Source organism: Oncorhynchus keta, chromosome 2 (assembly GCF_023373465.1).
Source record: "Oncorhynchus keta strain PuntledgeMale-10-30-2019 chromosome 2, Oket_V2, whole genome shotgun sequence".
In the NCBI taxonomy this organism is placed as follows: domain Eukaryota; kingdom Metazoa; phylum Chordata; class Actinopteri; order Salmoniformes; family Salmonidae; genus Oncorhynchus; species Oncorhynchus keta.
In genome coordinates, this window is record NC_068422.1 from 18,673,999 (window position 1) to 18,688,499 (window position 14,501).

At 41.6% G+C, this 14,501-nt stretch overlaps 1 protein-coding gene across 6 annotated transcripts in view; it reads right to left on the reverse strand.

Moving 5' to 3' along the window:
* Positions 1-14,501, reverse strand: part of LOC118397366 (adenosine kinase) — a 295,175-nt gene that overhangs the window by 72,603 nt on the left and 208,071 nt on the right. For all 6 annotated transcript variants that reach the window (XM_035792030.2, XM_035792057.2, XM_035792048.2 and 3 more), the window contains one exon: positions 7,956-8,126. In XM_035792030.2, the coding sequence (XP_035647923.1) occupies positions 7,956-8,126 (171 nt within the window). The remainder of the gene's footprint in view (positions 1-7,955; positions 8,127-14,501) is intronic.

A 14,501-nucleotide genomic window follows, 5' to 3' on the forward strand; every position in this document is an offset into this window, starting at 1 on the left:
AGCTCTCTGCAGGTCATTCACTAGGTCCCCCCGTGTGGTTCTGGGATTTTTGCTTACCGTTCTTGTGATCATTTTGACCCCACGGGGTGAGATCTTGCGTGAAGCCCCAGATCGAGGGAGATTATCAGTGGTCTTGTATGTCTTCCATTTCCTAATAATTGATCACACAGTTGATTTCTTCAAACCAAGCTGCATACCTATTGCAGTTTCAGTCTTCCCAGCCTGGTGCAGGTCTACAATTTTGTTTCTGGTGTCCTTTGACAGCTCTTTGGTCTTGGCCATAGTGGAGTTTGGAGTGTGACTGTTTGAGGTTGTGGACAGGTGTCTTTCATACTGATAACAAGTTCAAACAGGTGCCATTAATACAGGTAACGAGTAGAGGACAGAGGAGCCTCTTAAAGAAGAAGTTACAGGTCTGTGAGAGCCAGAAATCTTGCTTGTTTGTAGGTGACCAAATACTTATTTTCCACCATAATTTGCAAATAAATTCATAAAAAATCCTACAATGTGATTTTCTGGATTTTTTTCTTCTCATTTTGTCTGTCATAGTTGAAGTGTACCTATGATGAAAATTGCAGGCCTCTCTCATCTTTTTAAGTGGGAGAACTTGCACAATTGGTGGCTGACTAAATACTTTTTTGCCTCACTGTGTATATATATATATATACATATATATATACACAGTGGGGCCAAAAAGTATATATATATATGGTGTGTATCGAAATTATTTGAATAGGAAAGGTGTGTACAGCAGTAGTTATTTAGAATGAACCTTGACTAAAATACAGTATATACATATAAAGTGGGTAAAACTGTATGTAAACATTATTAAAGTGACCAGTGTTCAATGACTATATACAGTCGTGGCCAAAAGTTTTGAGAATGACACAAATATAAATGTTCACAGTCTGCTACCTCAGTTTGTATAATGGCAATTTGCATATACTCCAGAATGTTATGAAGAGTGATCAGATTAATTGCAAAGTCCCTCCTTGCCATGCAAATTAACTGAATCCCCCAAAAACATTTCCACTGCATTTCAGCCCTGCCACAAAAGGACCAGCTAACATCATGTCAGTGATTCTCTCATTAACACAGGTGTGAGTGTTGATGAGGACAAGGCTGGAGATCACTCTGTCATCCTGATTGAGTTTGAATAACAGACTGGAAGCTTCAAAAGGAGGGTGGTGCTTGGAATCATTGTTCTTCCTCTGTCAATCATGGTTACCTGCAAGGAAACACATGCCGTCATCATTGCTTTGCCAGTAAGATTGCACCTAAATCAACCATTTATCGGATCATCAAGAACTTCAAGGAGAGCGGTTCAATTGTTGTGAAGAAGGCTTCATGGTGCCCAAGAAAGTCCAGCAAGTGCCAGGACCATCTCCTAAAGTTGATTCAGCTGCAGGATCAGGGCACCACCAGTACAGAGCTTGCTCAGAAACGGCAGTAGGCAGGTGTGAGTGCATCTGCACGCACAGTGAGGCGAAGACTTTTGGAGGATGGCCTGGTGTCAAGAAGGGCAGCATAAAAGCCACTTCTCTACAGGAAAAACATCAGGGACAGGTTGATATTCTGCAAAAGGTTCAGGGATTGGACTGCTGAGGACTGGGGTAAAGTCATTTTCTCTGATGAATCCCCTTTCCGATTGTTTGGGGCATCCGGAAAAAAGTTTGTCCAGAGAAGACAAGGTGAGCGCTACCATCAGTCTTGTGTCATGCCAACAGTAAAGCATCCAGGGACCATTCATGTGTGGGGTTGCTTCTCAGACAAGGGAGTGGGCTTACTCTCAATTTTGCCTAAGAACACATCCGCCGAGAGAAACTTCTCCCAACCATCCAGGAACAGTTTGGTGACGAACAATGCCTTTTCCAGCATGATGGAGCACCTTGCCATAAGGCAAAAGTGATAACTAAGTGGCTTGGGGAACAAAACATCAATATTTTGGGTCCATGGCCAGGAAACTCCCCAGACCTTAATCCCATTGAGAATTTGTGGTCAATCCTCAAGAGGCGGGTGGACAAACAAAACCCCACAAATTCTGACAAACTCCAAGCATTGATTATTCAAGAATGGGCTGCCATCAGTCAGGATGTGGCCCAGAAGTTAATTGACAGCATACCAGGGCAGATTACAGAGGTCGTGAAAAAGAAGGGTCAATACTGCAAATATTGACTCTTTGCATCAACTTCATGTAATTGTCAATAAAAGCCTTTGACTCTTATGAAATGCTTGTAATTATACTTCAGTATTCCATAGTAACATCTGACAAAAATATCTAAAGACACCGTAGCAGCAAACTTTGTGGAAATTAATATTTGTGACATTCTCAAAACTTTCAGCCAAGACTGTACATAGGGCAGCAGTTGAGGGCAGGGTACTGAGTGGAGGCCGGCTAGTAACAGTGACTAAGTTCAGAGCAGGGTACGCGTTGGATATCATCAGGCCATGTTGTAAACACAGAGGTTAATGTTTCTGTCTACTATCCTCAGAGGAAACTTGGAGGGAGGGAGGGAGAGAGAGAGAGACCAGCTTTAAAAGAGGAGGGTGTTTCAGTTAAGTTAATCTGCCTTCCACATCTCTTTGTTTTCGCCAGTGAGACTGACTGACCGGCCGGCTGACCTACAGGATATTTTCCCCAAGCTAAGAGGCACATCTCCAGACCGCTGTGGGTGAGCTGTCAATGGGAAATTCTCTCTCTCACTCCCACTTGCTCTCCCTCTCCCTCCCTCTCAGCCACAGGCCTCCAAGCAGTCCATCAAACAAACAAAGCCAGGATGATGAATCATATTGCTAGAGATGTTGGAGAAGAGAAACACCATGGCCATATTGCCCCGTATATCTATCCGACCTGGGTTCAAGTATTGTTTGAAATAATAAAAAATACTTTGGCTGTGAATAAGTTGATGATTTGCCTGTTGCAATGGAACCAATTGAAAAGTTTTGATTCCAAATCAAATCCGATTTTTCACATGCTTCGTAAACAACAGATGTAGACATACAGTGAAATGCTTACTAATGTGTCGTGTCCAACAATGCAGGGTTAAAGATAAAAATAAAAAATAACGACGAGGAAAGAATAAAGTGAATAATGAATAACGAGTAAAACTAACATTGGAAACCCCACCCACCTGACAAACCCCGCCCACCTGGCACTCCAGGCAGAATAGAGCAAACACTACAAAGTATTTGAAAGATCTGAAATAGTATTTGAACCCAGGTCTAAATTGCCCTGTATATCTAGCTCTCTCCCCACTGCCCCTCAGTCTGTGTGCCTTTTCCACACAGACACCCACGTCAACTATCCTTGAAAAATCATTACCCCACCACCTCACACACACACTGCAAACATCATTACCCCAACACCCCACCAACCCCCACCACCTCACACACACTGCATGCAGATGGAGGATGAGAGAGAGAGAGAACAGGGCTGGGGGTCAAAACGCCTGAGGAGATTTTCATGACAATAACCTTCTGTAGAACTACTTCTATTCCTCCACCCTCCACCTAGATAACAGAAGGGCTGGGCTGGGGGATGGATGGGAAAATAAGCAAGATCAACCACACAGACAATATTATGTAGGGAAACATTCATAACATAGGAACTACAACAGAGGCGAAAGAAGAAAAATAAGTAATTTCCTCTTTTTATAGCCCCAGGAACTTGGGAGCACTTGGGCTAAATGCTCTTTGAAAACAGCTTGAACACTAGAATGATGATGGTTCCTTCGCCAGGACAGGGTATATTAATATGTTAGCAATATGCTATTTCCCACTTTTTTTAAATGGCTTGCCTATTGAGTATTCAATTACAATGGTTGGTGGCTTCTCGTTTGTCGTTTGGAAGATGGGCCTTTGGCCCACATAAATAAGCTCCTCCTGAGAGCAGAGGAGAGTGGAGGTGTTGAATGGATTGGACAGGGCTGGAAGGAGCTCCCCGTATGGGGCAGATGGGCTATAGGCCTATAAAGAAAATGACAGAGGGAGGGAGGGAGGGAGGGAGGGAGAGAAGAGGCTGTCTATGATAAGCAAGGCTGTGTGATGCCAAGGAAAAGAGGAACATGGGAGAAATTGAAATTGTCTGTGGGGTATAATCCTAAAGCCTCTTCATCTGTATTAGCATTGCAGTTTGTTATATGAGGGAAGAACATTATTTTAAACTGTTAAAACCGTTTTACTTCTATATTACCGTTTTCTTCAGCTTGCTGCCCATATTTAGGGCTGAACAAAAATGCCCCAATTACTAGAAGCAATCTAAATTGAACTGCTATGAATCATCGTGGCTTAAGGAAACATCAGTCAGGGTGATTAATTCTGTCTCAATTAATTGTACCATTTCTCTATCTATGATATGTCTAAATGCGTCCCAAATTACACCCTATTCCTTATTTAGTTCACTACTTTTTTTACGAGGGTCCATAGGGCTCTGGTACAAAGTAGTGCACTATATAGGGAATAGGCCCACACCAAAATTCCCACAATATAAATCCAAGGCTAACGTTAGCCTAATTGCCCAATCCTTTTCCCTTTCCCTCCCTCGACTCCATTGTGTGGTTTATCTCGTCGGTATGCTCAAACGGCAAAACCAAATTATCTGATCATTTTATTGGCGAATGAATCCTCTGGCATATGGTCAATTTTTTCAGGTGGTAATGACTCCCTCATTGGAAAAGAATTAGCTGTGGCTATTAAACGGAGAGTAATGGTAATGCCCCGGATGGCTTCATGTCAGGTAGCTAGTCAGGAGAGAGAGAGGAGAGGAGGGGAGGAGAGGAGGGGATAAGAAGTAAGGGGAGGAAGAGAGAAAGAAAGAGAGAAGGAGAAAGAGAGAGAAGGGAGGAGAGGACTTAATTAGGCCTTTGCTGTTGCCAGGTTATCACACTACGTTTGCCAATCAAGTGGAGCAGGCAGCGCTGTCTGATGTGTGACTGTATGCACTCACACCTCCATCTCTATCCTCACCATCTACTGTCTAGCTTTATGTCAGTGGCCCCCAGCTGCAGACACACAGGCAGTGTAAGAGAGACTGACAGTTCTCTGGTTCAGAGTGTGTGTGGGGGGGCTAACAGCAGAACAGAGCAGAGTCAGACACTAAAAACACTATGTCCCAAAAAGGGCAGTAATTACAGGAGAGAGAGAGAGAGAGCGAGAGGAAGAGAGAGAGAGAGAGAGAGAGAGAGAGAGAGAGAGAGAGAGAGAGAGAGAGAGAGAGAGAGAGAGAGAGAGAGAGAGAGAGAGAGAGAGATAGATAGATAGATAGAGAGAGAGAGAGAGAGAGAGAGAGAGAGAGAGAGAGAGAGAGTGTCTGAGAGAGTGACTGTCTATGATAGGCCAGGCAGGGCTGTGTGATGCCAAGGCTCGAACAAGTAGAAGCAGGATAGAGTTACAGCAGCACAATCTCACACACACACTTCTGTGCTGTCAAATCCTCCCATATCTTTCTAGTTTGACCAGCTTTTTTCAGCAACTGATATTGTTGAATTTGGTTGTCCTATTGACAGGTTTGCTAGCAACAAACTACTTAGCTAGCCTAGTGTTTGATATGCAACGCAATCTCCTCGTAATGAACAGTGTCCTGACGAGAAGGCAAACTGTTCTATGCCAGGCGAAATCGAGCATTATACAGCTCATTGTTATGGAAGTATCCAAATGAATGTCACTCAAAAACAGTTTATGCAAATGAGGCTACATTGCTGTTACTTTTGGCTGCATAGACTGACCTGACTGTGATAGCCAGAGATGGCTTGCTAGAAAAAAAGGTTGTATAAAATAAATATTGCAAATCGCTATATCCCCCAATTTTTCACATTTTTATTTTTTCATCAGACATGATTGCTTATGGGTAACTTCAAGTATTTGTAAACTATTACTGTTCTCCGATTTTTTTATGCATAGATTTTAGAAGTGTATTACATTTTTTTTGTTGCAAAATGCTACATATCCATTGTTTAACTGGAATGGAATGTTCGTGTCAGGTATAGTTGATTGTGATATGTTGTTGTCTCACCTAGCTATCTTTAAGATGAATGCACTTAATGTAAGTTGGTCTGGATAAGAGCATCTGCTGAATGACTAAAATGTAAAATGTCAAATGTCAAATTTACCCCATATAACATCAAGCAAAATATCCCACTAACGTCAAATATGCACCACCATATTTTACCATAGAGACGAGCTACTTTTCTTCCTATGCTTCCATTTTCGACACTGACCATAGCACCGGTTCCAATCCAAGTGCCAATGCCGTTTATCAAACTCCAGGCGGTGCTATGGTCAGTTTCATGGCTGAGGCAGTCCTGTTGCCTGTCACTCATCATGCACCATGCATGATCGCCAAGCAGCTCCAACCCTGACTGGCTCCCCACTGCAACGCACCACAGGAGGCCACGGTCTAACCATATGAGCAGTCACTCCTGTACACCCCACTCAATCAACAGTCTGACATAGAGGGGGCCAACTGCCCAAGAGGTGTCAAAACACTCAAAGAGGAACTCTTCTACTTCCTTTAATGTCTTTAAAGCATAGGGTTGGAAAATTCCTAGGTTTTCAAGAAATCCGAGTTAGAGGATTCTCAGAATCAGGAGAAAATATGCAGGGAGTTAATCCTCCCACTGGGATTTTTGGTAAAGCTGGTAATTTTTGTGAAAGTTACCAGAATTTTGCAACCATAACAAGGGATGATGTTTACTGGAGCTGTTGTACAGTAGGGAAACTTCCTTCACTTGTTCCACAAAACATTGTAACAGCATTGTTTCACAAACACCATTGCACAGCTCTTCCAACACAAGCTAACGTTATAATTACCCACCGTCATTAAAATGTAATGACTGGTGGCGTGGGTAACATACCAGTAGTGTTACAGTGGCTAGCTAACACCCACCCACCCGAAAATAAATAACATTTGCAAAATGTTGGCTGCATCATCCCAAATGGCACCTTATTCCTATAGCGTATTCATATTTCCTATGGGGTTGTGAACTGCAACCTTTGACCAGGCCCCATAGGGAATATGAATAAGCTGCCAATTTGTGACGCAACCTAATAGAATGATTCCTTTCCGCAATTACGAGAAGTAGGGGCGAAGTCAGCTAAAGCAGTAAATACTGTGTCTGATGTTGAGATGGTATCCTCCACTTCCTCCTCTAGTCTGTGGACTGCATCTCGATCCAAACAAGGCTCTGTATGTTTCGTAGCTTTAGCAGTAGGGGGTAGTGGGGAAGACGGGGAACTGGGAGGCAGTCCAAAGCTCTCCCCCCATAGGTGCAGTATGTCTTCAGCTCCGCTGTTCACTGGAACCCCAAGTTAACCCCAAGCCTGGCTATGGGGACTTCCAGACCTGGGTTCAAATGGTTTAAGCATTTGCTTTAGCCATCCTGGAAGGTGGGTGAGCTTTACACTTTTGGCACTATTCTATTGATTCTATTGCAACAGGCAATTACATCGTTTACAGGTGTATGACAGTAGAATTTAGCTCATGAAGCATTTTTAAGTTACAGTATATTCTTTGAGACTCAATGGCTAGATAGCATTAATTTAAACGTCTAATAATGCATGTACTAATTCCATGGACGGTGTACACCATTTTCCTTTCAACAAGGTGAGAGGACATGATATGTATTTATTTGACAGGGACAAGGGACATCAATTAAAATGTCTGTGAATGTGCCAGATGTAAAGACATAATGCTCAAACTGCCTGACTTTTTCCATCTCTCTAGCTCAATAAGTCATTTTGAAAAACACGTTCCGCAACCACAGTCAGCCGTCAGTTCTTACCTTACTGGAATGTGTAGCATGGTTGGAATTGTTCCTGTAGTAGTGAACAGCACTGGGCAGCTTACAAACACACTCAAATGCTCTCTCACTAAACCAGAATAATGTGTTGTTGAACTGTGTAAACAGAATACATCAATCCAGTGGGAAGGCCTTTGAACAATGGCCCATTTCACTCACCGTCTCATTGCCAAACAAGATGTCGACGTACGGCATGACCTTCATCATGGCCTCCTTGAAGAACTGGCTGATGAAGGGAGCTGAGAGGTTCAGGCTAAAGATCTTGTTGTTTTCAGAGGCGTGCTTCGCCACCTTCAGGATTGACTCTGGGGACACCGTCAGGAAGAAACCCTGAAAACAACACATGATATAACATCATGAAACAAGACAATATACACTAGTATCATCATGTTTCTTCCCTGTATCTCTCTCTCTCTCACACACACACACACGCACAGACAACGCCCAGCAAACAGATAATAATAATAATACAAATAACGATAAAATATACAAGCATTATGATAATTTCTTCACTGTTATGATCTCCAAGTGCACTAGAAACAACCCCCATAGCTCCACACGTACAGTACGGGCAGACATAACAGTCTGTGAGCTGATGGACAACATGAACCAAAATGTGCTCCCTGTCTGATCCAACTGCTCATTTGTGGCTTCTGGAGTCTGACAAGAGAATTACGGGGAACAATTTAATACACTGTAACAAGGTGAGGCATTGACATATCATGAGAAAGGCAGTGTAATGTGCGAAGCATGGTTAGGCCTAAGCATTTATCTAAAATGGTTTCTTGGAACGTACACAGTTCAGACAAAGAAAATAGATAGCTGCGAAATCCAGCGTCTGGCGGTGGTCCAAGGCCGTGTTCTGAAGGAAGCAACATGCACATATCAGATGAACGGGAAAACAAAAGTCTGGTCTGGACTCTGGTTACTGGGAAAGAGGAGGTCTGCTCATTGTGTGAATGAATAGAAATCAGGTAAGACAACACCTCAGTGTTGCAGGTTGAAATCCGAAGCGAGACTCTCCTGCAAGTCACACAAAACCACTGGGTTGGTGCCCTTTACTTTGATGCTGATCTCTTTAACCATGTTTTTCAGCTACAAGCTTCTCTTCTAGACAACCACTGTGTCACAATAGGGGCAGGAGTAAGGATAAAAAAAACACATTGTGTATGGTGATACGTTTAATCTAGCTGAAAAGCTTCCATTGTGGCTGAACAGTGCACCTCTCTCATTAAAGCAAGTATGACATTTGCAGCGAGCAAATAGAGGAGCGACCTTCATGTTGTAAAGGAAAGAGACTAATACTGCTGAATGGAGGGTACCCGGTTAGTCAATCAAATGTAACAATGTATTACATGGTACTAAGTGGTGGAATATTTCATCTTGAAATTGTTTTTTTGTGTGTTTTTTTAAAACTCTCTACAGGAATTGTCATTACTTTATACATTGCTTTACACAGTATGTCATCATGCGGATGTGGAAAATGTATTTGGTTAGGAATGTCTAGGACTGGGTTGGTGCCCTTGGGTTGCAATATCAGGGTAACAGATCTGAGTAAAATTAAAGGTGTTTTGAATGGGAACTCATCATGAACATGTGTGTGTATATATATATGTGTGTGTCTGTGTGTGTGTTTAAAAAGATGGCCAATCATTGACCCTTAGATTTCTCAATCTGAGTGTGCCAGCATGTCAGTGTCAGAGGAAACTGAGATTGCTTTCTGACACAAATGGCCTTTTTGTAGTTGTAGAGAAACTATGGGCCTGGTGAAAAGTAGTGCACTATATAGGGAATAGGGTTCCATTTGGTAAGCCTAATGTTAGCTGCTCTGATAAAAAAAGGCTGATTCTTCAGATATCCGTTTTTGATTTATTTGACTTTTTTGGACAATAAACAAAAACATACCTAGATAAAACAATAAACATCTTAACGTATACATACATTTCCACAAACATGAATGACATCACACTTGCTCCCACGTTCCTACCGCATCCATATGACTTCAGATTTTGTTTTGTGGTTTCTGTCTGTAGACAGATTTCTTTCAATATTTCAATAAAATATTGAATTATTCTGTTCTCTTAATGCTGGAGTATCACTTGACTTCCAGTATTTAAGTAGGGGCTTCTTCAATATAAGTGACGAAAATAATATTGTCCAACCCATTGGGTATTTCACCACGCCCACATATGTCATGTCTTGAAAAACGCCAATAGACGGATTAAAAGTAAACTTACATTGTAAAACTTCTGACAGACAGCTTTCTAACTCTACCCATAACTTTTGGACTTTACAGCACTCCCAGAAGGCATGAATTATTGACTGTTCATTTTACACTTAAGATATGACTCTGCTGTAGTGCTGTAGAATTTGTGATTTCTCTCTCTCCAATCCTTATAACATTACCAATCTCTCCACTGGACCTGACAAATAGGCTATATGATGGACATTGATCACCTGATTATGAATTCCTTTGTTGGTCTTTCTCACAACTAATTTTTTTTTCTAAACGATATGTCAGCTTTGATGAAAAAAACATGTATATATACACAGTACCAGTCAAAAGTTTGCACACACCTACTCATTCAAGTTTTTATTTTTACTATTGTCTACATCAGGGTGTCAAACTCATTTCGCATCGTGGGCCACATACGGCCTAGGGAGATGTCAAGTGGGCCAGACCATTAAAATTATACCATACTCTGCTATAAATAACCAAAATATCATGTCTTTCCTTTGTTTTGGTGTAAAGAAGCACAAGAACATTAGGAAAATATTGAAATTTAATGAACTATCCTTTTACAAAACATTTCATGAAACACCTCATATTTCCTTAGACAAATGTGCAATTTACTTTTATCATTCACAAATATGCATTGCAACTGATCCCACTGATTGTACAAAGGCACAAAACTTTAATTGGTACTGAAAAATATAGTAATGCACTTTAAGATTAAATGAGACTTTTAAAGAAAGGAATTTTTAAACCACTTACACATACGCATATAAAATCTAAATGTAATCCCTGCGTACACCTTACAAACTAAGGAGAGTGATTTTAAATGTGTAATGAAGAAAGTGTTCGCCTGTCCTGTAAATCTGTAAACTTCATACATGAAACATACATACACATACAATACATACTGAAAATGTATGGAGTTGTATGAACAGTAGAATTCCATCACACAACTTTTGTTTTGAAGCTGCTGACTAACATTAAAGTGCACATTTTTTAAATCACCACAGTAAGGATTCATCTTCACAGAGCTGTATTCTTTCAATGCAAACAGTATCTAAGGCAGCATTTTAAAGGTGTTAGTCTAGTCTGGACTTGTATTTGTACCTGAAACTTGGCATCTTTTGGCCTGTACAAGTGCATCAACACCAGGTGTCATGTCCTGACTAGCTGTCACTTTCAGAATGTCATTTAAGTGCTTGTTTGTGAGCCTTGAACGCATTTTTGTTTTATTGATATTCATCACTGAGAAAATTTGTTCACAAAGGTAGGTTGTCCCAAACATGCACAAAATTTTAGCAGCCAGGGCTGTTAATTTGGGGTACCCTGGTAGTAGATACTGATAAAATCAGGGCAGGGTTGCCATTTGCCAGTTGCATCTCCCACAAAGTCAGCTTCAACTTAAATGCATGTATGTTGTCAGAAAACTGTGTGACAACTTTTTGCGGCCTTGCAACATTTTGTTCAGATTGTTCAAGTGTTCAGTAATATCAACCAAGAATGCAAGGTCCCGTAGCCATTCCTGAGATTGTAATTCCAACACCGGTTTTCCTTTTTCTCCATGAACTGTCCGATTTCCTCTCGTAGATCAAAGAAATGCCTCAGCACAGCGCCTCGGCTTAACCATCTCACTTCAGTGTGGTATGGCAGGCTGTGGGTAATGTTGCTGTCGCTGAGAAGTTTGTCAAACTGACGATGGTTCAGACCTCTGGACCGGATGAAATTTACAGTGCGAACAACCACCTCCATGACGTGGTCCATTTTCAGCGACTTGCAACACAATGCCTCCTGGTGCAAAATACAGTGAAATGTCCAGAAACGATCTCCTCCATTAAGGGCTTGTACTTTGTCTTTGAACTTTGTCGCGACACCTGCTTTCTTTCCGACCATGGATGGCGCGCCGTCTGTAGCCAGGCTGACAGCGCGGGACCAGTCCACTCCAACTCTGTCCAATGCAGCAAGGACAGAGCCGAAAATGTCCTCGGCTGTTGTGGTGTCCATCATTGGCACCAACTCAAGAAACTCTTCAGTAACAGTCAATGTCTCATCAACTCCTCGAATAAATATGGCCAGTTGGGCCACGTCTGTGATGTCAGTGCTCTCGTCAATTGCCACGGAAAATGCAATAAATGACTTGACTCTCTGTTTCAATTGACTGTCTAAATCTGCCGATAGTTCCGAAATCCTCTCTGCTATAGTATTCCTCGTCATGCTAATATTGGCAAAAGCTTGTCGCTTCTCGGGACATACAAGTTCAGCCGCCTTCATCATGCATCGTTTAACAAAGTCACCGTCGGAATACGGCTTCGATGCTAATGCTATTTCGCTAGCAATTAGGTAGCTGGCTTTTACCGCTGCTTCACTGACTTCTCGGCTCTGGATGAAAGTTGACTGCTGTTTCCTCAGACCCGCCAGCAATTCGTTAATCTTATCTCTTCTCAGTTGTCCTTGCAAGCCGTCATATTTTTTCGCTGTGATGAGTCTCGTAGTGGCGTCGAATATTATATTCCTTCAATACCGAAACTTGTTGCAAACACACCAAGCACAAAGGTTTTCCGTGCATCTCTGTAAATAAATAGGACGTGGTCCATTTTTCTTTGAAAATTCTACACTCCTTATCTACTTTTCTCCGTTTGGATAACGACATTTTGGCTAATGAGGGTGTAGTGGAGAGGTAGAGACATTAACAATCTTAACAACGTCGTAACAAGCAGCAGATGGCGCATTGATACCGTCTGCTGTTTTCAGTCTGTCTCAGTGATGCGGCTTGTCTTAAAAAAAAAATAATAATAATTCCATGTCTTTTATGCATTTTTTCCACTTTCAAATTATCCTGCGGGCCTGATCGAACCTCCTTGGGGGCGGTTCCGGCCCGCGGGCCGTATGTTTGACACCCCTGGTCTACATCATAGAATAATAGTGAAGACATCAAAACGATGAAATAACACATGGAATCAAATATTATCCAAAAGTGTTTAACAAATCAAAATATATGTTATATTTCAGATTCTTCAAAGTGGCCACCCTTTGCCTTGATGACAGCTTTGCACACTTTTGGCATTCCCTCAACCAGCTTCATGAGGCAGTCACCTGGAATGCATTTCAATTAACAGGTGTGCCTTGTTAAAAGTTAATCTGTGGAATTGATTTCCTTCTTACTGCTTTTGAGCCAATCAGTGGTGTTTTGACAAGGCAGAGGTGGTACACAGAAGATAGCCCTATTTGTTAAAAGATCAAGTCCATATTATGCCAAAAACAGCTCAAAAAAGCAAAGAAAAATTAAAGTCCAACATTACTTTAATACAGGCCCTTCAATCCACCAAATTTCAAGAACTTTGGAAACTTTCTTCAAGTGCAGTCACAAAAACCGCTATGATGAAACTGTCTCTCATGACCGCCATGGGAAAGGAAGAAACAGAGTTACCTCTGCTGCAGAGGATAAGTTCATTAGAGTTAACTGCACCTCAGAAATTGCAGCCCAAATAAATGCTTCACAGAGTTCAAGTAACAAACACATCTCAACATCAACTGTTCAGAGGAGACTGTGTGAATGAGGCCTTCATGGTTGAATTGCTGCAAAGAAACCACTACTAAAGGACACCAATAAGAAGAAGAGACTTGCTTGGGCCAAGAAACATTAGACTGGTGGAAATCTGTCCTTTAGTCTGATGAATCCAAATGTGAGATTTATGGTTCCAACTGCTGTGTCTTTGTGAGAGTAGGTGAATGGATGATCTCAGCATGTGTGGTTCCCACTGTGAAGCATGGAGGAGAAAGTGTGATAGTGTGGTGGTGCTTTACTGGTGACACTGTCAGTGATTTATTTAGAATACAAGACACACTTCACCAGCATGGATACCACAGCGATACGCCATCCCATCTGGTGTGCGCTTAGTGGGACTAGCATTTGTTTTTCAATTGGACAATGACCCAAAACTCACCTCCAGGCTGCGTAAGGGCTATTTGACCAAAAAGGAGAGTGTTGGAGTGCTGCATCAGATGACCTGGTCTCCACAATCACCTAACCTTAACCCAATTGAGATGGTTTGGGATGAGTTGGACTGCAGAGGAAGGAAAAGCATCCAACAAGAGCTCAGCATATGTGGGAACTCCTTCAAGATTGTTGGAGAAGCATTCCTCATAAATATGGTTGAGAGAAAGCCAAGAGTGTGCAAGGCAAAGGGTGGCTACTTTGAAGAATCTAAAATATATTTGGATTTGTTTAACACTTGTTTGGGGAACTACAATATTCCCTATGTGTTATTTCATAATTTTGATGTCTTCATTGTTATTCTACAATGTAGAATTTTTGTTTTTTTAAATTAGAAGGTGTGTCCAAACTTTTGACTGGTACTGTATATACAGTGCATTTGGAAAGTATTCAGACCCCTTCACTCGTTCCAGATTTTATTATGTTACAGCCTTGTTCTAAAAAAGATTAAATAAATAAAAATGAAATCTATCAACAC